We start from the raw sequence: 22,642 nt of genomic DNA on the forward strand, positions 1-22,642 counted from the left end.
CACACTGGGTATACAGTCAGCCCTGCAGAGCATCTCGCACCGGGCACAGTCAGCCCTGCAGAGCATCTCTCATACAGTCAGCGATGCAGAGCATCTCGCACCGGGCGCAGTCAGCCCTGCAGAGCATCTCGCGCCGGGTATACCGTCAGCCCTGCAGAGCATCTTGCACTGGGTATACAGCCAGTCTGCAGAGCATCTCGCATACAGTCAGCCCTGCAGAGCATCTTGCACTGGGTATACAGCCAGCCCTGCAGAGCATCTCGCACGCAGTCAGCCCTGCAGAGCATCTCGCACTGGGTATACAGCCAGTCTGCAGAGCATCTCGCATACCGTCAGTCCTGCAGAGCGTTGCACTGCGCCGTGTGTACAGTGAACTCTGCCCAGCACGCAGCTCTCTCCGGATTGGCCGCCCAGCCCACCAATCAGCAGCAGACAGATCTCCTGTCCCACTTCCCACGGAAAACTTTGAATGACTCCCGGAGCCGCCGGTGAGCGCGGACGATACGTGCGGCCTCCGCCGGTCACCAGGAGGAGGATGGCGCCGCTGCTGCTCCTGCTGCTGTGTGCAGGGAGCCTCCGCGCTGCCGGGTGTCCGGAGGCTGTGAGCCCGGAGCGGAGCCTGGTGTGGGGGCCGGGGCTGCAGGCGGACATCACCCTGCCCGTCCGACACTTCCACATCCAGGCTGTGAGCGGCGCCGGCCGGAACTTCACCTCCTCCCCAGGTAACCACGTGACCGCGGCTAATAATAATCCATGATCCCAGACAGACGGGAGCGGCGGCCACACAGCCCCGCCCTCTGACGTCACCGACCCACCATTAACCCCTTAGGCTACTTTCACACTAGCGTTAACTGCATTACGTCGCAAATCCGTTTTTTGCCAAAAAAACGGATGCGTCAAAAAAAGTGAAAAACGTATGCAACGCATACAGCATTTCGACGGATCCGTCGCAAATCCGCTAAACGTCTCCGTCGAAAATACTGGATGCGTTGCATACGTTGCATCCGTTTTTACCATCCGTTGCATCCGTTTTTACGACGGATCCGTTTTTAAAATGGGAGGCTCCCAAATTTGATTGGCTACTGGAAAATATGGAAAACTATATAGTTACTGTTTTTACAGCCCATCTTTGAGGGTTTTAGTTTTGTGGCAGCGATGGAAGGTGTTCTTGTGAGGATTGCTAGTTTGGTTACCGACGTTATCTTTGAGACGAATCGCCTGGATATCATAGTGCGGGAGAAGGAGGCGGCAGCGGAAAGACGTAGGATGCTTCTGCAGCAACGGAGACGACTGTGGATTCATCCGATTAATGAACTACGGATGATGATAAAGGGATCCAGACCCTAACCCTACCCCTAACCTCACACCTAACCGTTTAATGAACATTTTCTGACAGTCATAGTGCCACGTATTTCAGTGCCACGTACTATAAATACTATAACTATGTGGTTATACGTGGCACTGAAATATCGTGGCACTTAAATACGTGGCATTTAAATACGTGGCACTTAAATACGTGGCATTTAAATACGTGGCACTTAAATACGTGGCACTTAAATACGTGGCACTTATATACGTGGCACTTATATAAGTGCCACGTATATAAGTGCCACGTATATACGTGGCCATATATGTGGGGTTGAAGGCCCAGGCCAGGTTTATATAGATTTGGGGGTGTCTGGCCAATTGGCAACAAAATCCAGCTTCTGAGCATGCTCAGTGTAAAAAAACGTATTGCAGCGCTGCATTGCGTCGTACGACGTGTCCCGACGCATCCGTCGCTCATAGGCTTCCATTGTAGCCAACGACGTATGCCGCAGGATGCGTCGCGACACGTTTTTTAGGCGGAGACAAAAAACGCTACAAGCAACGTTTTTTGCCGACGACGTATCGCCAAATTTCGACACATCCGTCGTAAAACGTACACGACGTATGTCAATCCGTCGCAATACGTCGCCAATACAAGTCTATGGGGAAAAGACGCATCCAGCAAAAACTTTTGCTGGATGCGTTTTTTCGAAAAAAAGACGTTTTGAGACGTAATGCAGTTAACGCTAGTGTGAAAGTAGCCTCAGGGTATGTGTCCACGTTCAGGATTGCATCAGGATTTGGTCAGTATTTTACATCAGTATTTGTAAGCCAAAACCAGGAGTGAGTGATAAATGCAGAAGTGGTGCATATGTTTCTATTATACTTTTCCTCTAATTGTTCCACTCCTGGTTTTGGCTTACAAATACTGATGGAAAATCCTGACCAAATCCTGATGCAATCCTGAACGTGGACACATACCCTTAGACTCCTTATAATATATGAATACGTCATAAACCTGCCCGGTGTGTGCGAGATCTGCGGGGTTGATGCCAGAGTGTATGGGCAGCACGGTGGCTCAGTGGTCAGCATTGTATGGTGGTTCAGTGGTTATCACTGTATGGCTCAGTGGATAGCACTGTTTGGTGGATCAGTGGTAAGCACTGTATGGTGGCTCAGTGAATAGAACTGTATGGTGGCTCAGTGGTTAGCACTGTATGGTGGCTCAGTGGTTAGCACTGTATGGTGGCTCAGTGGTCAGCATTGTATGGTGGCTCAGTGGTTAGCACTGTATGGTGGCTCAGTGGTTAGCACTGTATGGTGGCTCAGTGGTTAGCACTGTATGGTGGCTTAGTGGTTAGAACTGTATGGTGGCTCAGTGGTCAGCATTGTATGGTGGCTCAGTGGTTAGCACTGTATGGTGGCTCAGTGGTTAGCACTGTATGGTGGCTCAGTGGTTAGCACTGTATGGTGGCTCAGTGGTTAGCACTGTATGGTGGCTCAGTGGTTAGCACGGTATGGTGGCTTAGTGGTTAGCACTGTATGGTGGCTCAGTGGTCAAGACTATATGGTGGCTCAGTGGTTAGCACTATATGGTGGCTCAGTGGGTAGCACTGTATGGTGGCTCAGAGGTCAGCATTGTATGGTGGCTCAGTGGTTAGCACTGTATGGTGGTTCAGTGGTTAGCACTGTATGGTGGCTTAGTGGTTAGAACTGTATGGTGGCTCAGTGGTCAGCATTGTATGGTGGCTCAGTGGTTAGCACTGTATGGTGGCTCAGTGGTTAGCACTGTATGGTGGCTTAGTGGTTAGCACTGTATGGTGGCTCAGTGGTCAGGACTATATGGTGGCTCAGTGGTTAGCACTGTATGGTGGCTCAGTGGTTGGCACTGCAGCCTTTCAGCTCTGGGGTCCTGGGTTCAAATCCTACCAAGAACAACATCTGCAAGGAGTTTGTATGTTCTCCCAGTGTTTGCTGGGTTTCCTCCGGGGTCTTCCGTTTCCTCCCACACTCGAAAGCCCATACTGATAGGGAATGTAGATTGTGAGCCCCAATGGGGACAGCGATGATAATGCCCGTAAAGTGCAGGGGAATATAATGAAGGATTTTCTTTTTTAACAGAAAAATATTTTCTTCTCATAAATTCCTTACAACAAAATAAAAAAGGAAATTCTCTGAAAATCCCGTGGAGTCATTTATTAGCATGGGCGCTTCCTAAAGAAGCGTCACCTCATGAATGACAGGACATATATGTGGAGGAGTGGGGTCCGACACTCAGGACCCCCCCCCCCGATCATCTGCTGGATATAAAGAGTGTAATATCCGGAGCAGCACAGCGCCGTACACTGCGTAGTGGCCGTTCGCAGGTACTGCAGCCCAGCTCCTAGTCACTTCACTGAGAGATGAGTAGCAGTACCGGAGAACGGCCACTACATGGCGCACAGCGCTGTGCTGCGCGGACCCCGTACACTGTGATCGGGTGGGGGATCGCCTGTCCCATGGGATGCTCATCAGTGACTGCTGCTATAATTTACACCACCTTCTGCTCTAAATGATAGTGGGATCGGCCAGGCCCCATGTTCCTTCTGTGAGCAATGGAGGGAGGGGGCAATTTAATAATAATAATAATAATAATAATAATTTTATTTATATAGCGCCAACATATTCCGCAGCGCTTTACAATTATAGAGGAGATTTGTACGGACAATAGACATTACAGCATAACAGAAATCACAAATTTACTGAAACCAGTGCAAAAAATCTGTGTCTTTCATAGCTAAGGTGCTCATCTATAAGCCTGTGAGCGGCTCCGGCCCGGCACACACTGGGGGCAGACATGGCTCCGCGGTGTACAGTGTGTGCTGGGTGTGCCGCTGTCTCAGCCCTGCGGTCACACACCGTCACACTGCGGGGAAGGGTTATTGGACGCTTTGCTTGTTATTTCTGCCCTTTATTGCAATGTTCATGTGTCACTTTCTGTCAACAGTCACACAGGAACAAGGAAGCGTGAACCGCGAGAGCTGACATTGTTATGGGGACACTGTGGCTGGTATCACAGTCCAGGCTCTTGTCCCACTGAGGGTCCGCGCACAGCGACATCGGCCCAATGTTATAATGAGGCCGTGCGGATCTGCGGGTTTTTTTCTCAGCTGTATTCGGCATGCTGCGATTTCACTCCAAAAATTGGACAGTGCAAGAAAAAAAATCACATGCTGTACGGACCGTCAGTATAACATCCAATATTTACAGATACATGACAGATCTATTATGGAGGACAGTGTCAGATAGAATCACAGAAGGTTAGATATGGTAGGGACCTCCAGAGTCCTCGTGTCCAACCTTCTGCTCAATGCAGGAGTCTAAATCATCCCAGACAGATGTCTGACCAGCCTCTGTTTGAAGACTTCCATTGCAGGAGAACTCCCCACCTCTCGTGGCAGCTTGTTCCACTCATTGATCACCCTCACTGTCAAAAAGTTTTTTCTAATATCTAATCTGCATCTTCTCCCTTTCAGTTTCATCCCATTGCTTCCTATGTTTCCATGTACAAATGAGAATAAACATTCCCAGATCCTTTGACCATTCCTCGTAGGACATACTTTGCAGTCCACTCACCATCGTGGTAGCTTTTCTCTGAAGTTGGTCCAGTTTTTCAATATCTCTTATAAAATGTGGTGCCCGGAACTGCACACAGTATTCCAGATGAGGCCTGACGAGGAGGAGTAGAGGGGGATAACTACTTCACATGATCTAGACTCTATGCTTCTCTTAATACATCCTAGAGCTGTTTGCCTTTTTTGCTGCTGCATCACACTGTTGACTCATGTGCAGTCTGTGATCTATTAGTATACCCAAGTCTTTTTCACACGTGCTGTTGTTTAGTTATATTCCTCCCATTCTGTAGATGTAATTTTCATTTTTCTTCTAGAATCTTACATATCTCCCTGTTAAATACCATTGTATTGTATTAATCGCTGCCCATTGTTCAAGCTTATCTAGATCCTTCTAAATCCTTTCTCTGTCTTCTCCAGTTTTAGCTATGCCTCCTAGCTTTGAATCGTCTGCAAATGTGATTAGTGTACCTTCAGTTCCCTTATCTAGATCACTTATAAAAATGTTGAACAATACTGGGGCCAGGACAGAGCCTTGCGGTCCCCACTTGAAACACTTCTCCATTTGGATGTGCAACCATATATTACCACTCTTTGAGTATGATCACTGAGCCAGTTATGAATCCACCTAACCATAGCCTTGTCAATCCCATACTTGGTCATTTTTTCAATAAGGATAGTATGATAAACTTTATCAAATGCTTTGCTGAAGTTGAGATATACTATATCTACCTCATTTCCCTAATCCACCCAGTCAGTGATTCTATTATAGAAGGAAATTATATTAGTCAGGCCTGACTTGTTTGCTACAAACCCATGCTGGCTCTGGTTAATTACTGTATTCTTATCCAAGTACTTACATACATGCTGTTTAATAATTTGTTCAAAGATCTCTCCTGGTATAGAAGAAAGGCTCACTGGCCTGTAATTTCCTGGCTCCGTCTTCTATCCTTTTTGAAGATAGGGACAACATTTGTCCTTCTCCAATCTTCTGGGACTTCTCTTTTCCAGGATTTTTCAAAAATTCTGGCAAGTGGTAATGGAATTTCCTCTGCTAACTCTTTCAGTACCCTAGGATGTAATTAATCTGGACCAGGAGATTAAAATTCCTGTAAATTAGCTAAGTGTTCCCTTACCAGCTCTCGGTCTCTGCAGATTGACTGTATTGACTATAATGGGTTCTGTCTGGTTTCCAAGATGTGTTTTTTGGGGGTTTTGCGTTACGTGTTTTAATGTTATTAGAGGGGTCAGTGTTTTAATGGTACTGACTAACAGTAGCATGGGGACAATGCGGCTGACATTATTATCAGGGCTGTTGTGAATTCCGTTCTTGGACTCCTGTTGTGAATTAGACTTTTTGGCTCCCTCTTGTGGTTACTAGTGATATGACTCTGGGATTTTCTTCCCTCAGTTTGCACCCAGCTGGGTCGTTAGTTCAGGGGTGTTGCTATATAAACCTCCTGGATCCTTAGTCCAGTGCCTGGCATCGTTGTAATCAGACACATTCTGTTTGCTCCTATCTGCTGGTCCTGGTTCGTGCAAAATTAAGCTAAGTCCTGCTTCTTTGTTTTTTGGGTTATTTGCTTGCTCTCATTTTTGTCCAGCTTGTGCTAAATGTGATTCCTGACCTTGCTGGAAGCTCTAGGGGGCTGGTGTTCTCCCCCCGGGCCGTTGGACGGTTCGGGGGCGACCCTCAGGATTGGGCTTTCTCCCTAGCGCCAGGAGATCCAGCATTGGCAAATATTGATGCGTTTTTTCTGGCGCTCGGATTGCTTTACGAGGAACCCAATCTTGAAATTCAGGCAGAAAAAGCCTTGCTGGCTATTTCTCAGGGCCAGGATGAAGCTGAAGTGTATTGCCAAAAATTTCGGAAATGGTCCGTGCTTACTCAGTGGAATGAGTGTGCTCTGGCCGCAAATTTCAGAAATGGCCTTTCTGAGGCCATTAAGAATGTGATGGTGGGTTTCCCCATTCCTACAAATCTGAATGATTCTATGGCGCTGGCTATTCAAATTGACCGGCGTTTGCGGGAGCGCAAAACCGCTAATTCTCTGGAGGTGTTGTCTGAACAAACACCTGATTTAATGCAATGTGATAGAATTCAGACTAGAAATGAGCGGAAAAATCATAGACGTCAGAATGGGTTGTGTTTTTACTGTGGTGATTCTACACATGTTATATCAGCATGCTCTAAACGCTTAACAAAGGTGGTTAGTCCTGTCGCCATTGGTAATTTGCAACCTAAATGTATTTTGTCTGTGACTTTGATTTGCTCTTTGTCTTCTTACCCTGTTATGGCATTTGTGGATTCAGGTGCTGCCCTGAGTCTTATGGATCTGTCATTTGCCAAGCGCTGTGGTTTTGTTCTTGAACCGTTGGTAAATCCTATTCCTCTTAGAGGTATTGATGCTACGCCATTGGCGGAAAATAAACCGCAGTTTTGGACGCAGGTGACCATGTGCATGACTCCTGAACATCGGGAGGTGATTCGTTTTCTTGTTCTGCATAAAATGCATGATTTGGTCGTTTTGGGTCTGCCATGGTTACAGACCCATAATCCAGTCTTGGATTGGAAGGCAATGTCTGTGTCAAGTTGGGCCTGTCAGGGAATTCATGCTGATTCCCCGCCGGTGTCTATTGCTTCCTCTACTCCTTCGGAAGTTCCTGAGTATTTGTCTGATTATCAGGATGTATTCAGTGAGTCCAGATCCAGTGCTCTGCCTCCTCATAGGGACTGTGACTGCGCCATAGATTTGATTCCAGGTAGTAAATTTCCCAAGGGAAGATTATTTAATCTGTCTGTACCTGAGCATGCCGCAATGCGTTCGTATATCAAGGAGTCTCTGGAGAAGGGGCATATCCGTCCTTCCTCTTCCCCTCTTGGTGCGGGATTCTTTTTTGTGGCCAAGAAGGACGGATCTTTGAGACCTTGTATTGACTATCGGCTTCTGAATAAAATCACTGTTAAATTTCAGTATCCTTTGCCTCTGTTGTCGGACTTGTTTGCCCGGATTAAAGGTGCCAAGTGGTTCACCAAGATAGACCTTCGTGGTGCGTACAACCTTGTGCGCATTAAGCAAGGAGATGAATGGAAGACTGCATTTAATACGCCCGAAGGTCATTTTGAGTACTTGGTGATGCCTTTTGGGCTCTCTAATGCTCCCTCAGTGTTTCAGTCCTTTATGCATGATATTTTCCGGAAGTATCTGGATAAATTTATGATTGTTTATCTGGATGATATTCTGGTTTTCTCTGAAGATTGGGACTCACATGTGGAGCAGGTCAGGATGGTCTTTCAGGTTTTGCGTGAGAATGCTTTGTTTGTTAAAGGCTCAAAGTGTCTCTTTGGAGTACAGAAGGTTCCCTTTTTGGGGTTTATTTTTTCCCCTTCTGCTGTGGAGATGGACCCAGTCAAGGTCCGAGCTATTCATGAGTGGACTCAACCCACGTCAGTTAAGAGTCTTAAGAAGTTCTTGGGTTTTGCTAACTTCTACCATCGTTTTATCGCTAATTTTTCTAGCGTTGTTAAACCTTTGACGGATATGACCAAGAAAGGTTCTGATGTTGCTAACTGGGCTCCTGCAGCCGTGGAGGCGTTCCAAGAGTTGAAGCGCCGGTTTACTTCGGCGCCTGTTTTGTGCCAGCCTGATGTCTCACTTCCCTTTCAGGTCGAAGTGGATGCTTCTGAGATTGGGGCAGGGGCCGTTTTGTCACAGAGAGGCCCTGGTTGCTCGGTAATGAGACCATGTGCTTTCTTCTCTAGGAAGTTTTCGCCTGCTGAGCGGAATTATGATGTTGGCAATCGGGAGTTACTGGCCATGAAGTGGGCATTTGAGGAGTGGCGTCATTGGCTCGAGGGTGCTAAGCATCGTGTGGTGGTCTTGACTGATCACAAAAATTTGTGGCCCGCTGGTAATTGTTTTTCTCCCGTTTTGACTTTGTGGTCTCGTATTTACCAGGTTCAAAGAATGTGAAGGCTGATGCTCTTTCAAGGAGCTTTGTGCCTGACTCTCCTGGAGTCGCAGAACCAGTTGGTATTCTTAAAGAGGGAGTTATTTTGTCAGCCATTTCTCCTGATTTGTGACGCGTGTTGCAGAGATTTCAGGCTGGTAGACCTGACTCTTGTCCACCTGACAGACTGTTTGTTCCTGATAAGTGGACCAGCAGAGTCATTTCCGAGGTTCATTCCTCGGTGTTGGCAGGTCATCCGGGAATTTTTGGCACCAGAGATCTGGTGGCTAGGTCCTTTTGGTGGCCTTCCTTGTCACGGGATGTGCGGTCATTTGTGCAGTCCTGTGGGACTTGTGCTCGAGCTAAGCCTTGCTGTTCTCGTGCCAGCGGGTTGCTCTTGCCCTTGCCTGTCCCGAAGAGGCCTTGGACACACATTTCCATGGATTTCATTTCTGATCTCCCGGTGTCTCAGGGTATGTCTGTCATCTGGGTGGTATGTGATCGCTTCTCGAAAATGGTCCATTTGGTGCCTTTGCCTAAGCTGCCTTCCTCTTCCGATCTGGTTCCTGTGTTCCTTCAGAATGTGGTTCGTTTACACGGCATTCCTGAGAATATTGTGTCTGACAGAGGATCCCAGTTTGTTTCCAGGTTCTGGCGATCCTTTTGTGCTAGGATGGGCATTGATTTGTCGTTCTCGTCTGCCTTTCATCCTCAGACTAATGGACAAACGGAGCGAACTAATCAGACTCTGGAGGCTTATTTGAGGTGTTTTGTTTCGGCAGATCAGGATGATTGGGTGACCTTCTTGCCGTTGGCTGAGTTTGCCCTTAATAATCGGGCTAGTTCCGCTACTTTGGTTTCGCCATTTTTCTGCAACTCTGGTTTCCATCCTCGTTTTTCCTCGGGACATGTGGAGCCTTCTGACTGTCCTGGGGTAGATTCTGTGGTGGATAGGTTGCAGCAGATCTGGAATCATGTGGTGGACAACTTAAAATTGTCACAGGAGAAGGCTCAGCGTTTTGCCAACCGCCGCCGCGGTGTGGGTCCCCGACTTCGTGTTGGGGATTTGGTGTGGCTGTCTTCTCGATTTGTTCCTATGAAGATCTCCTCTCCTAAATTTAAGCCTCGCTTCATCGGTCCTTACAAGATATTGGAAATCTTTAATCCAGTGTCCTTTCGCTTGGATCTTCCGGTTTCGTTTGCCATTCACAACGTGTTCCATAGGTCTTTATTGCGACGCTACGTTGTGCCTGTGGTTCCTTCTGCTGAGCCTCCTGCTCCGGTGTTGGTTGAGGGCGAGTTGGAGTACGTGGTTGAGAAGATCTTGGATTCTCGTCTCTCCAGACGGAGGCTTCAGTATTTGGTCAAGTGGAAGGGCTATGGTCAGGAGGATAATTCCTGGGTGGTTGCCTCTGATGTGCATGCGGCCGATTTAGTTCGTGCCTTTCACGCTGCTCATCCTGATCGCCCTGGTGGTCTTGGTGAGGGTTCGGTGACCCCTCCTTAAGGGGGGGGTACTGTTGTGAATTAGACTTTTTGGCTCCCTCTTGTGGTTACTAGTGATATGACTCTGGGATTTTCTTCCCTCAGTTTGCACCCAGCTGGGTCGTTAGTTCAGGGGTGTTGCTATATAAACCTCCTGGATCCTTAGTCCAGTGCCTGGCATCGTTGTAATCAGACACATTCTGTTTGCTCCTATCTGCTGGTCCTGGTTCGTGCAAAATTAAGCTAAGTCCTGCTTCTTTGTTTTTTGGGTTATTTGCTTGCTCTCATTTTTGTCCAGCTTGTGCTAAATGTGATTCCTGACCTTGCTGGAAGCTCTAGGGGGCTGGTGTTCTCCCCCCGGGCCGTTGGACGGTTCGGGGGTTCTTGAATTTCCAGTGTGGATATTTTTGATAGGGTTTTTGCTGACCATATGGGTTATCTTTCTATATTCTGCTGTTGGCTAGTGGGCCTCTCTTTGCTAAATACCTAGCTCATTCTTATGTTTGTCTTTTCCTCTTACCTCACCGTTATTGTTTGTTGGGGGCTTGTATCCAACTTTTGGGGTCTATTCTCTGGAGGCAAGAAAGGTCTTTCTTTTCCCTTCTAGGGTTAGTTAGTTCTCCGGCTGGCGCGAGACGTCTAGAATCAATGTAGGCACGTTCCCCGGCTGCTGGTATTTGTGGTGCTAGGATTAGATATATGGTCAGCCCAGTTACCACTGCCCTATGAGCTGGTTTTCTGTGTTTGCAGACTTAGCAATTATTCCTGAGACCCTCTGCCATTGGGGTCATAACAGACTCCCTCCTGTGGTCATGAATGGTACTTCAGTGAGTTCTGTCTTTGGACTCCCTCTGGTGGCTTTGAGTGGTACTGCTGATCCTTGAGGTTGCTTTCCCAGCTGCCCTCGTTTATCGCTAGGCTGGCTTCTCTATTTAACTCCACTCAGATCGTTGCCTCATGCCTGCTGTCAATGTTTCAGTACTGGTTCAGATCTCTCTTGGATTTCTCTGATGACCTGACTGTTCCAACAGAAGCTAAGTCCCTGCTAGCTTATTTATTGTTTATTGCGTTCTGAATATATTTCTTAGTACTTGCTAAGTTCTGTCCAGCTTGCTATCATGATGTTCCCTTGCTAGCTGGAAGCTCTGGGGTGCAGAGTGGCACCTCCACACCGTGAGTCGGTGTGGGGAGTCCTTTTGCTTACTCTGCGTGGTTTTTTGTAGTCTTTTGTGCTGACCGCATAGATCCCTTTTCTATCCTCTGACTGTTAAGTGAAATCTGGCCTCCTTTGCTAAAACCTGTTTCATTCCTGTGTTTGTGACTTTCCTCTTAACTCACCGTCAATATATGTGGGGGTCTGCCTTTACCTTTGGGGAATTTCTCTGAGGCAAGGTAAGGCTTATTTTCCTATCTTTAGGGGTAGTTAGCTCTTAGGCTGTGAAGAGGCGTCTAGGGAGAGTTAGGTATGCTCCACGGCTATTTCTAGTGTTTGTGTGATAGGATTAGTGATGCGGTCAGCAGAGCTCCCACTCCCCAGAGCTCGTCCCGATTTCTAGTTTAACCATCAGGTCTTTCTGGGTGCACCTAACCACCAGGCCCATAACACAGGGCACTGATTTAGCTGTTATTGGGAACAGTAACTGGCACTACTAATGGAGCACAGATTGTCACTGTTACAAGGACACTGGTTGTCACCGTTGTGAGTGACACAGTGGCTGACATTGTTATAGCGGGACAATATGCCTATATCATTACATCCGCACACCATGCTAATGGAAAGACAGGATGATGCAACAGAAAGAACACAAGTGAGTGTGTCAATTTTTGTTTTTACAATTTTCCCACAGTTTTGGTTTTGAACAGAACGGAAACTGTGTAATAAAAGAGAAAACCTGATTAGAGCCGTACTGTGACTGATACTAGAACAGGGTCACCGTAATAAGGACTCTGGAGGGAACTATCAAGAAAGGAAAGACCATGGCACTGAGTGACGAAAATTGCATCTATATTCAGAGGTACGGTGGCCAACGTTTCGCCCCCTACAGACCTTGATCACGGGCTTGGGTTAAAATAGACACAGAACAATTATAAGTATACAGGTCCTTCTCAAAAAATTAGCATATAGTGTTAAATTTCATTATTTACCATAATGTAATGATTACAATTAAACTTTCATATATTATAGATTCATTATCCACCAACTGAAATTTGTCAGGTCTTTTATTGTTTTAATACTGATGATTTTGGCATACAACTCCTGATAACCCAAAAAACCTGTCTCAATAAATTAGCATATTTCAACCGTCCAATCAAATAAAAGTGTTTTTTAATAACAAACAAAAAAACCATCAAATAATAATGTTCAGTTATGCACTCAATACTTGGTCGGGAATCCTTTGGCAGAAATGACTGGTTCAATGCGGCGTGGCATGGAGGCAATCAGCCTGTGACACTGCTGAGATGTTATGGAGGCCCAGGATGCTTCAATAGCGGCCTTAAGCTCATCCAGAGTGTTGGGTCTTGCGTCTCTCAACTTTCTCTTCACAATATCCCACAGATTCTCTATGGGGTTCAGGTCAGGAGAGTTGGCAGGCCAGGCCAATTGAGCACAGTAATACCATGGTCAGTAAACCATTTACCAGTGGTTTTGGCACTGTGAGCAGGTGCCAGGTCGTGCTGAAAAATGAAATCTTCATCTCCATAAAGCATTTCAGCCGATGGAAGCATGAAGTGCTCCAAAATCTCCTGATAGCTAGCTGCATTGACCCTGCCCTTGATGAAACACAGTGGACCAACACCAGCAGCTGACATGGCACCCCACACCATCACTGACTGTGGGTACTTGACACTGGACTTCAGGCATTTTGGCATTTCCTTCTCCCCAGTCTTCCTCCAGACTCTGGCACCTTGATTTCCGAATGACATGCAAAATTTGCTTTCATCAGAAAAAAGTACTTGGGACCACTTAGCAACAGTCCAGTGCTGCTTCTCTGTAGCCCAGGTCAGGCGCTTCTGCCACTGTTTATGGTTCAAAAGTGGCTTTACCTGGGGAATGCGGCACCTGTAGCCCATTTCCTGCACACGCCTGTGCACGGTGGCTCTGGATGTTTCCACACCAGACTCAGTCCACTGCTTCCTCAGGTTCCCCAAGGTCTGGAATCGGTCCTTCTCCACAATCTTCCTCAGGGTCCGGTCACCTCTTCTCGTTGTACAGCGTTTTCTGCCACATTGTTTCCTTCCAACAGACTTACCATTGAGGTGCCTTGATACAGCACTCTGGGAACAGCCTATTTGTTGAGAAATTTCTTTCTGGGTCTTACCCTCTTGCTTGAGGGTGTCAATGATGGCCTTCTTGACATCTGTCAGGTCGCTAGTCTTACCCATGATGGGGGTTTTGAGTAATGAACCAGGCAGGGAGTTTTTAAAAGCCTCAGGTATCTTTTGCATGTGTTTAGAGTTAATTAGTTGATTCAGAAGATTAGGGTAATAGGTCGTTTAGAGAACCTTTTCTTGATATGCTAATTTATTGAGACAGGTTTTTTGGGTTATCAGGAATTGTAGGCCAAAATCATCAGTATTAAAACAATAAAAGACCTGACAAATTTCAGTTGGTGGATAATGAATCTATAATATATGAAAGTTTAATTGTAATCATTACATTATGGTAAATAATGAAATTTAACACTATATGCTAATTTTTTGAGAAGGACCTGTATATACATTAGACTACATTCGTAAGAAAAGTGATATCACGTCTCCGTTATCCTATTCTATACAGTTAAGTGGTGGAAATGAATATATAAAGTGACATTGGATGCATACACAAAGTCTATACTGTAGAGGCGTAAAACGTGGAGGTATCCCATTATAAGACGGGAATGGGTGTCTAAGTAGGGTAGATGAGTGAAAACTCAAAGCAAAATACAGTCTGTAGTAAGCAGGCTAATGTATGATCAAGGTCCGAGCGGCTGGAACAATTGACCAATTTGTAAAGTTTGATACTCCTGAAGAAGACACAGTGATATTATCAATACATGTGATATTCTTCACTGAAGCTATGGAGTGCCATGGTCTTTCCTATGTTATTATTGGGATATTTCTCCTACCACGGTTCACCACCACCCCGGGTAACCACCATCTACCGGCCGGCACTGTGACGAGTACAACATTTAGTTGTGGGAATGGTCGGTCAACTCTGGTGAATAACCAGTATTGCATTACTTACACTTTCTCAGAATTTATTTTCTAAAAAATCGGTAGACATTGTATACTAATCTGTGTCATTTGTTACCCCGTAAGTCTGCGGTGATGACGGAAGGCAACGCTCCTCTAGCTGCGAGTCAGACCGTGTACAACGCTGACCATTAACGTCAGTTTCATCTTAACACTGTTATATAATTTGTTTTCTAGGCAGTAAAGCCTTTAAGGTTGTTATTAAAGCTCTGTCTCCAAAAGAATATATCCGCATTCATGTACCGGATCCCTTGGACAGGAATGATGGCACCTTCCTGATGAGATATCGCATGTATGGAAGTGTTAATGAAGGGCTGGTCATTGAAGTGCGCCATGAGGACAAGCATGTCGCTCAGTCTCCATATCTACTAAAAGGTAAGTAAATGTATCCCAGGTGTTGAGACTCTGGTAGATCGGCTGCACATAGAGGTAGATACAAGAATGCTGTCTCTTTAAATCTTCCACTGGTTTATTAAAGGTGCTGCATAAACCAATGCAGAGTTAGCAAAATAAACACGGCCTTTCTGGCTTAACGGGAAATCAAAACATAGCAAATGGCACAGTTCGTGTTGCTGCGGGGATCTGCCCGCTCAGGAAACAAAACATAAAAAAAATAAAAAGGTTCAGCTTTCCTTGTCATGAAACACAGCCCTGGAGCTCTCATCCCCAGGCACAACCAACGCTGAATGAACCAGAAAGTTGTGTATTTACCTTTTGCTCTCCACCCTGGGTTGGAGATATGGTGAACAACCTCCCACCCACTCTTCAGCTGTTCACTAAACCTAGCCTTGAACATGGCCAATTAACCCCTCTCAGCACTTAGTGTGCTGGAGCATTTTTCAAGGTTCATATCACTGAAGCTAATAACCTCAGTGACACATATCACTCAGCCAGTACTTTGCCAGGGACTTTGTCAAAGCTCATAGACTACAGAATAGTAAATGAGTCAAGTAGTCTGAACAACTTATTGCAATCACGAAAGGTGTGCATAAATATACCGTTTTATTTTGTCCTCACTGTGAATAGGTAAGCAAGGAACCTAGACTTGCTCCACAGGATCACCATCAACCCCAACATAAGTAGTACATGGCTACCAAACTCTAACCCTGGCATTACTCCCAGGGGCATTATTTGTAAATGTATTTGCTGACTATAGGACATAGAGTTCTTACTCAGATGGTTTGTACACATGCAATTTCTTGTGACCCCTCCATAGGCAAATGCTTAGTCATTGTGTAAAATGTAAAGAAAACAAGAATATAATGATCTAGAAATATTATCGCCATATTTTATTCAAAACATAGGACACAGATCAGAAGTTGACATTTTTCATCGCAGTTGAAAAAATTACTCATTTAAAATTTGATGGCAGCAAAACATCTCAAGAAAACTTGTGCCCGGACCGTGTCCACCATTGTGTAGCATTACTCTCTTCTTTATGCAACAGTCTGTAAACGTCTGTTTACGTCTGGAGACAATTGCTGGAGTTTTGCGAGAGGAATGTTGTCCCATTATTGTCTGATGGAGGATTCTCGCTGCTCCTCAGTTCGAGGTTTTTGTCTGATTTTTCATTTCTTAATTCGCCAAATGTTTTCTATTAGTGAAATGTCCGGACTGCATCACTCGAACTCTTCTTCTTAGAAGCCATGCTGTTGTGCTGGATGCAGTATGTGGTTTAGCAATGTCTTGCCGAAATATGCAAGGTTTTCCCTGAAAGAGACGTTGTCTGGATGGAACATGTGTTGTTCTAAAACCTCTATATAAGGCTCAGCTCTGGTAGTGCCTTACAAGATATGTAAGCTGCCCGTGCCATAGGCACTAATAGAGCCCCATACCATCTGAGATGCAGGAACTGTGCACTGATGACAAGCTGGATGGTCCTTCTCCTCTTGAGTCCTCTGGATATGTGTCTGTGGTTTCCAAAAAGAATTTCACATTTTGATTCATCTGACCATAGAACAGTTTTCCATTTTGTCTCAGTTCATTATAAATGAGCTTTGCTGTAGAGGAGACTGCAGCATTTCTGGATTGTGTTGATATGGGAGTTTTCACTTAGATTTATGGATTGCGTGGCGAATTGTGTTCACAGACAATGATTTCTGGAATAATTCCTGAGCCCATGCAGTGATTTATAAGAGCGAATCATGCCTGCTTTTAATGCAATGTCACCTCAGAGCCCGTGGATCACATATATGTAATATTGACTTGTCACTTATGCACATGGATTTCTCCTGAATCTCTGTATGTCCTGATATTATGTGCTGTAGATAGTGGGATAGTCTGCAATTTTATGTTGAACATTTTTCGGATATTGTTCTGTAGTTGTTCGGATTAGTGAACCTCTGACCATCTTTGCTTCTGAGAGACTCTGCCTCTCTAAGGGTATGTTTCCACGTTCAGGAAACGCTGCTTGTTTGACGCTGCGCAGAGCTGCAGCGTCAAACAAGCAGCGTCCAGATGTTCCAGCATAGTGGAGGGGATTTGATGAAATCCCGTCTCCACTATGCGTGGAAACCCGCACGCGGCGGCCCTGCGACTACGGACATGCTGCGCGTCTTTTCAGATCGCAGCATGCCCGTACACCTTGCGGGGACGCAGCGTCCCCGCAAGGCATATCACAGGGCCCTATGGGACAGAGCGATCATCCCGGATGTGAAGAGTTAACACATCCGGCATGATCGCGTCCCATTAAGGGGGCGGGGCTTAGCGCCGAGCGGCTTCGCCGCTGTGGCGATCCCGCCGCCCATCCGTACCGTGGAGTCATACCCTAACATGCATTTTTTACACATTCATGTGACTTGTTGAAAATTGAGCCGCCGGCTGTTTTTTTTCATTAATACCACCTACTTTTCCAGCATTTTGTTCCAACTTTTTTTTAGATATATTAGCCATCAGTTTCAAAATGAGTTAATTTTTCCAAATTAAATAAAAACATTTCTAGTATTGAAATTCTGATCTGTGCTCTGTGTTCTGTTGTGAATAAAATATGAGTGTAAGAAATTCCCAATCATTACTTTCTTGATTTCTTTACATTTTTCTTTACACAGTGTCCCAACGTTTTTGGAGTTGGGTTGGGCTTTGTTCAGTTCATTATAGTGTATAATGTCCATGATGACAAGGATTTAAGAAAAAACACATTTAGGAAATGTTTCTAGAACTTTAACTACACGTTCAAAAAGCCCTGCATAACCCCGGCCTGTACTCTAATTCCTAAACACCACCCTTTAAGCACATTTTTCTCTTATAATGAGCATGAAATTACCGGCTTTTGAGAAACAACTTGAATGAAAACAGTAAAGTGAAACTGCTCGGCTAATAATTTCACTGATCTCTCGAAACTTCCTATTATTAGAAGGTGTGGTGATACATTAACATTTCCTGCTGCCTAATGGAGGGAGACCTGACGGCGGGCTTTGTCTTGGCTTGTCCTATATACAGCAGAGGATACATTTGATCTAATTTCCAGTTTATCTTCATGTCTGCTTGTAAATCCTGAAATATGGTTTTCCCACACACCGCAGAAAATACCAATCTGTAAAGGATCATATACACAATAAAACAAAGTGGGCTGAATCCACCAAATTTGCGTGAATTAAGTGAATACTTTGAATGAGCCTTGTGTAATGCTTCATCTCCCCTGTTGAGGCGCTGCAGGGAAATTGAACACTCATTGTGAGGTTTCTTTACAGATTCCAGATCACTATGATGTGCTTGTTCTCAAGTGGAGACTGTGAAGGAACCTCTTCATATATTGCAGTTATATGTCACGTCTGGTGTCCTGGATCTTTTGGTCCTTCTAAACTACACATTCACATGTGCACACCTTCCCTTTGACCAGAAACCCATGTTTCCTCATTTCCCAGTTTTCACATTTAGGCATATACACAGAATGTGCCATAGATGCCTGATCATTAATTCTTCTCCATATATGCCAGATTACGAATGCTTCTCCTTCTCTTCTCCTCCTGAACGCAGTATGGGGCTGTGGGATCCTTGTTCTAGAAACAGATGCATATCCCACCTCTGGAAACCACATCTGTCCAGTTGATGTTCCATAAATGTCTAAGGTTGGAATACCCCTTTAACAGGGGTTTTCTCACAACAGATAAATATCTGAATGATGTCTGTCCCATCTCTGGAACCTGCAAATATCTCTCAAAAACAGGTGTTTCCAGACCCCACAATTCAACTTTCATCCAGCCGACTGGGAGTGGACAAGTGGCCCTCATGCCCGGGCTCTCCTCATTTACTGCTCTTGGAGTTCTTGTATTTTCTTGGATGTTTTTAGATCTTCTATGTCGATGAACGTAGAGACTCGGCACATTCGCTGCCACCTCTCTCCAATCACTGGTGGTCAGACACCATCTGAAACGGGAGTCCTTTCTTCTGGATATAGATGCAGGTCTCAGAGGTGAGACATCCCCATTAAGTGGTTTCTTCTATGTCTTTTCTAGGACCAGTTTATCACGAGTACTGTGACTGTTCAGAAGAAGACCCTGAAACTTGGCAGCAAACTCTTTCTTGTCCAAGCAATGAAGCTCAGATCTCAAAAGACTTTGCCCCCTTTCCATCTATAGACCTGAACAGAATGCTGGAGGAAGTGCCCAGGAGATTTGCAGAAAATCGTGGTGCCATAGTTCATTACACAGTCCTCAATAATCAGATCTATAGACGTTCTTTAGGCAAATACACAGACTTTAAAATGTTCTCTGATGAAATGTTGCAATCTCTGGCAAGAAAGGTAAGAAGATGCCTCCATTCATCCGGATTCAATAATCGGGCTGAGCAAGTCTCAGCATGCTGATATTTTCCAAACTTGGAAGTTTCAGTAATATGTGTCCTCTGGGCAGAGGTGTTTATGATTACGGTATTCTGAAGTCAGTGAAAGTAATAAACCTCAAGCTTTTCTTTAGGTTCGCCTACCTGACTTGGAGTTTTACATCAATGTGGGTGATTGGCCGGTGGAAAATCGAAAGGCAAATGCCACCCCTGGTCCTCTGCCCATGATTTCTTGGTGTGGATCTTCTGATTCTAGAGACATTATTCTACCCACATATGACATTACTCATTCTACACTTGAAGCGCTTCGTGGTGTCACCAATGACCTACTCTCCATCCAAGGCCACACAGGTAAGTAGCCATAGTAACGAATGGAAGCGGAGGCACAGGTGGTGAAGTTCACATTTATTTTTATTGATATTTTTTGTGGAACCTCAAGACCACGGTCTGGGGGGCTCCGAAGGGGGCGCGACTACATGAGCCCCAGACACCCGTGGTAAGTCCTCTCGAACGGGGTCGGAATGGAATGCCAGGTGGACACGGGTGCTACCTCCAGTTAGACCTCAGACACGTGGCAGCTGTCCCAGCGGGACAGACGGACAACCAGGGTTGACAGAAGTCGTGGAGCAGACACATGTGGTACAGGCGTTGTCCAGAGGAATGGATGGCTGAATGGTGGGACGTGACGGAACTGGCATAGACAGAACGGTTGTCATCCAGGATAGCCGGGTAGCAGGTAGTTGATAGTCTGCGGAGACAAACAGAGTAAGCGGAGCACTGGCAGAACATTACAGAAGCTAAGCACACTATAGCCGAAATTGGAAGCTAGCAACAGAGGATACTTGTTGCTCTGGCATCCTCCCTTTGGCGGAGGGGTTAGAAATAGTAATTACTAACACGCCATTGGTCAGAAGTACTTTTTGAAAAAATGCGCGCTATGTCTTTAAGAGACCGGGAGCGCACGCGCGCGCGACCTAAGCACTCTACCCGAGGGCCTGCTGGCTGCTCGCCAGGAAGCAGGGGGAAGAGAGGAATCAGGGGCTGCAGCAGGATGGCGCGGGGCCGGCACAAAGTGGGACCCCGCAAAGGTACGGGATCGGGAACAGGTGTAACAGCTATAGGTTCGGGCCTCTATATGATTTCATTCTTTCTCAAGTATGGTGTTAACCTACTGCCATCCATACTTGAAAAGCAATGTCTGGACTTTTTGAGCCCTGTTTTACAGCTCATATATAGATATATTCTATGTAAGAAGCTGAGTGACTTTGTACCTAGAGTGGATCTGTCACCAGAATGCACAGTACGCACTGCATACATTGAGGAATAGATCTGTTACACCTGATAAGACTGGTGTATTCACATTGGAAATCCATGTCAGAATCTCTGTAAAATCATTTATTAATTTTATAAATTCAATTTCCTCCCACCTAGCCTGAGTGATATCTCCTCCATTCTCCTCTCTGCTGCTGAATCTCAGCCCACCCAGCCTGATTAACAGTTTCTCAATGTCCCTCCTCCTTGCTGCTGCTGAATCTCCACCCACTTGGCCTTATTGAAAACTCCTCAATGTGCCTCCTCCTTGCTGCTGAATCTCACCTAGCCTGATTGAAAGCTCCTCAGTGTGCCTCCTACCTGTGAGATCTCATACCGTTCAGTACCAGCTGCTTTCAGTTAGGCTGGATGGACGGACACTGAAGATACCTGGACTCATGAGCTTTCAGCTGGAATCATAATTTCTAATTTTATTATTAGCATGATTCAACCATTCTCCCATGGATTTCCAAAGTAAATGTATCATGGTCATTATAGTTTTCAGTTTGTATTGTATTGTGAAGTCTGGCAACAAATCTGATTTAATTTGTATTGATGTACACTAACATCCTGTATCTTTCTCCAGAGCTGCATTCACAGTTGAGCTAGTCATGTTTCAGGATACTGTAGCTGGATTTCCCAAGACAATTCTTGTCCCTCAAGCTAGGAGGACTTTGGGCTATACCTGTACCCCAGATTACCCCTGATGGAGGAGATGCTGGTGTCTCGTGTTTTGCTATGGTCCTATATCCTGATCTGTTTCTTCCCCCAACCAGGGAGATATGGAACAGAAGTGTAAAGGATAACACAAACCTGACAGACAGGGGAAACAGACAGGGATAAAACTACAATCATACAAATGCACTCACCAAACAACTGAGTGGAAATCAAGGGAACAGTAGGAGGGGTAAACTAAATGGGAGAGGATTAGGATAGACAATACCAAATGCACACAGATATCCTGTAAACTACATCAACCGACTGCTACTAATTCAGAACTCTCCTTCACCACCAAACCAGGAAGTTGTAACTGTCACCAGCAAATCCCTACTGCAAGTTGTGAGCATATATACTAGAGGGGAGTGGCCAACACAGAACAGCTGAGACAATTCATGATGGAGAGCTCCAGGAGATAGACAGAACTGATTTAACTCTTGCAATAACAGAGCAAAGAAAACCTGCACTACTAATAGAAGGGAAACTGCACCCTCATTGTGAGGTTTGTCCTCAGATCACAGCTGATCTCTGGGGTCCACGCTGAAAGATACTTTGGGATCAATGTCAGGGACCCTAAGAAGTAGGGATGATTCAAAGCAGAGAACCCCTTTGTGAAGCAGCGTTATCATTAATGTGTACATTAAAACCTCAATTTTTGTTCTTTTTCAGGTCCTTCGTGGGACAATAAAACTGAACAGGCCTTTTTCAGGGGGCGAGACAGCCGAGAGGAGCGTCTGCAGCTAGTGCAGATGTCTAAAAAGAATCCCGAGTTGCTAGATGCGGGTATCACTGGTTACTTTTTCTTCCGAGAAATGGAAAAACAGCTGGGAAAAGCACCACTCGTTGGATTCTTCGATTTCTTTAAGGTAAATTTTAATTTTCCAAGTGACGTTCCACATCTAGAGTTCACAGAATTTATTAAGTCTGGTTAATATTTTTGTTTTTTTCTTAAAGTGAGAGATCTCATGAGTCCAAATGTAATCAGTCACCAACCACCCCGCCTGATGGGTGAAGTTGTTTTTTTTTTTAGTAGGGAGGAGGGACACTGAGGAGCTGTCAATCAGGCTTGGTGAAATTGAGTTTAAGCAGCCATTGTCCCATGAATTCTTATAGTAAGCATATGTTAGTATGCCTGTTTGTTAGGCAATCCCTGCATGTGTTGGGGTTGTCGAGCAGCCGCAGGGACTCGGACATATTATTCGAGCACGCCAAAGACACTAGGATAGCACCCGAGCATGGCGGATAAC

At 45.5% G+C, this 22,642-nt stretch overlaps 1 protein-coding gene across 1 annotated transcript in view; it reads left to right on the plus strand.

The window, feature by feature from the left end:
* The first annotated feature begins 437 nt into the window (after positions 1 to 437).
* POGLUT3 (protein O-glucosyltransferase 3) overlaps positions 438 to 22,642 on the plus strand; it is a 28,205-nt gene continuing 6,000 nt past the window's right edge. Inside the window, exons 1-5 of the mRNA XM_077298340.1 lie at positions 438 to 722; positions 14,766 to 14,963; positions 19,043 to 19,329; positions 19,502 to 19,718; positions 22,065 to 22,261. Coding sequence (XP_077154455.1) covers positions 470 to 722; positions 14,766 to 14,963; positions 19,043 to 19,329; positions 19,502 to 19,718; positions 22,065 to 22,261 — 1,152 coding nt within the window. The 5' untranslated portion in view covers positions 438 to 469. The remainder of the gene's footprint in view (positions 723 to 14,765; positions 14,964 to 19,042; positions 19,330 to 19,501; positions 19,719 to 22,064; positions 22,262 to 22,642) is intronic.

Source organism: Ranitomeya variabilis, chromosome 3, assembly GCF_051348905.1.
Source record: "Ranitomeya variabilis isolate aRanVar5 chromosome 3, aRanVar5.hap1, whole genome shotgun sequence".
Lineage (NCBI taxonomy): Eukaryota > Metazoa > Chordata > Amphibia > Anura > Dendrobatidae > Ranitomeya > Ranitomeya variabilis.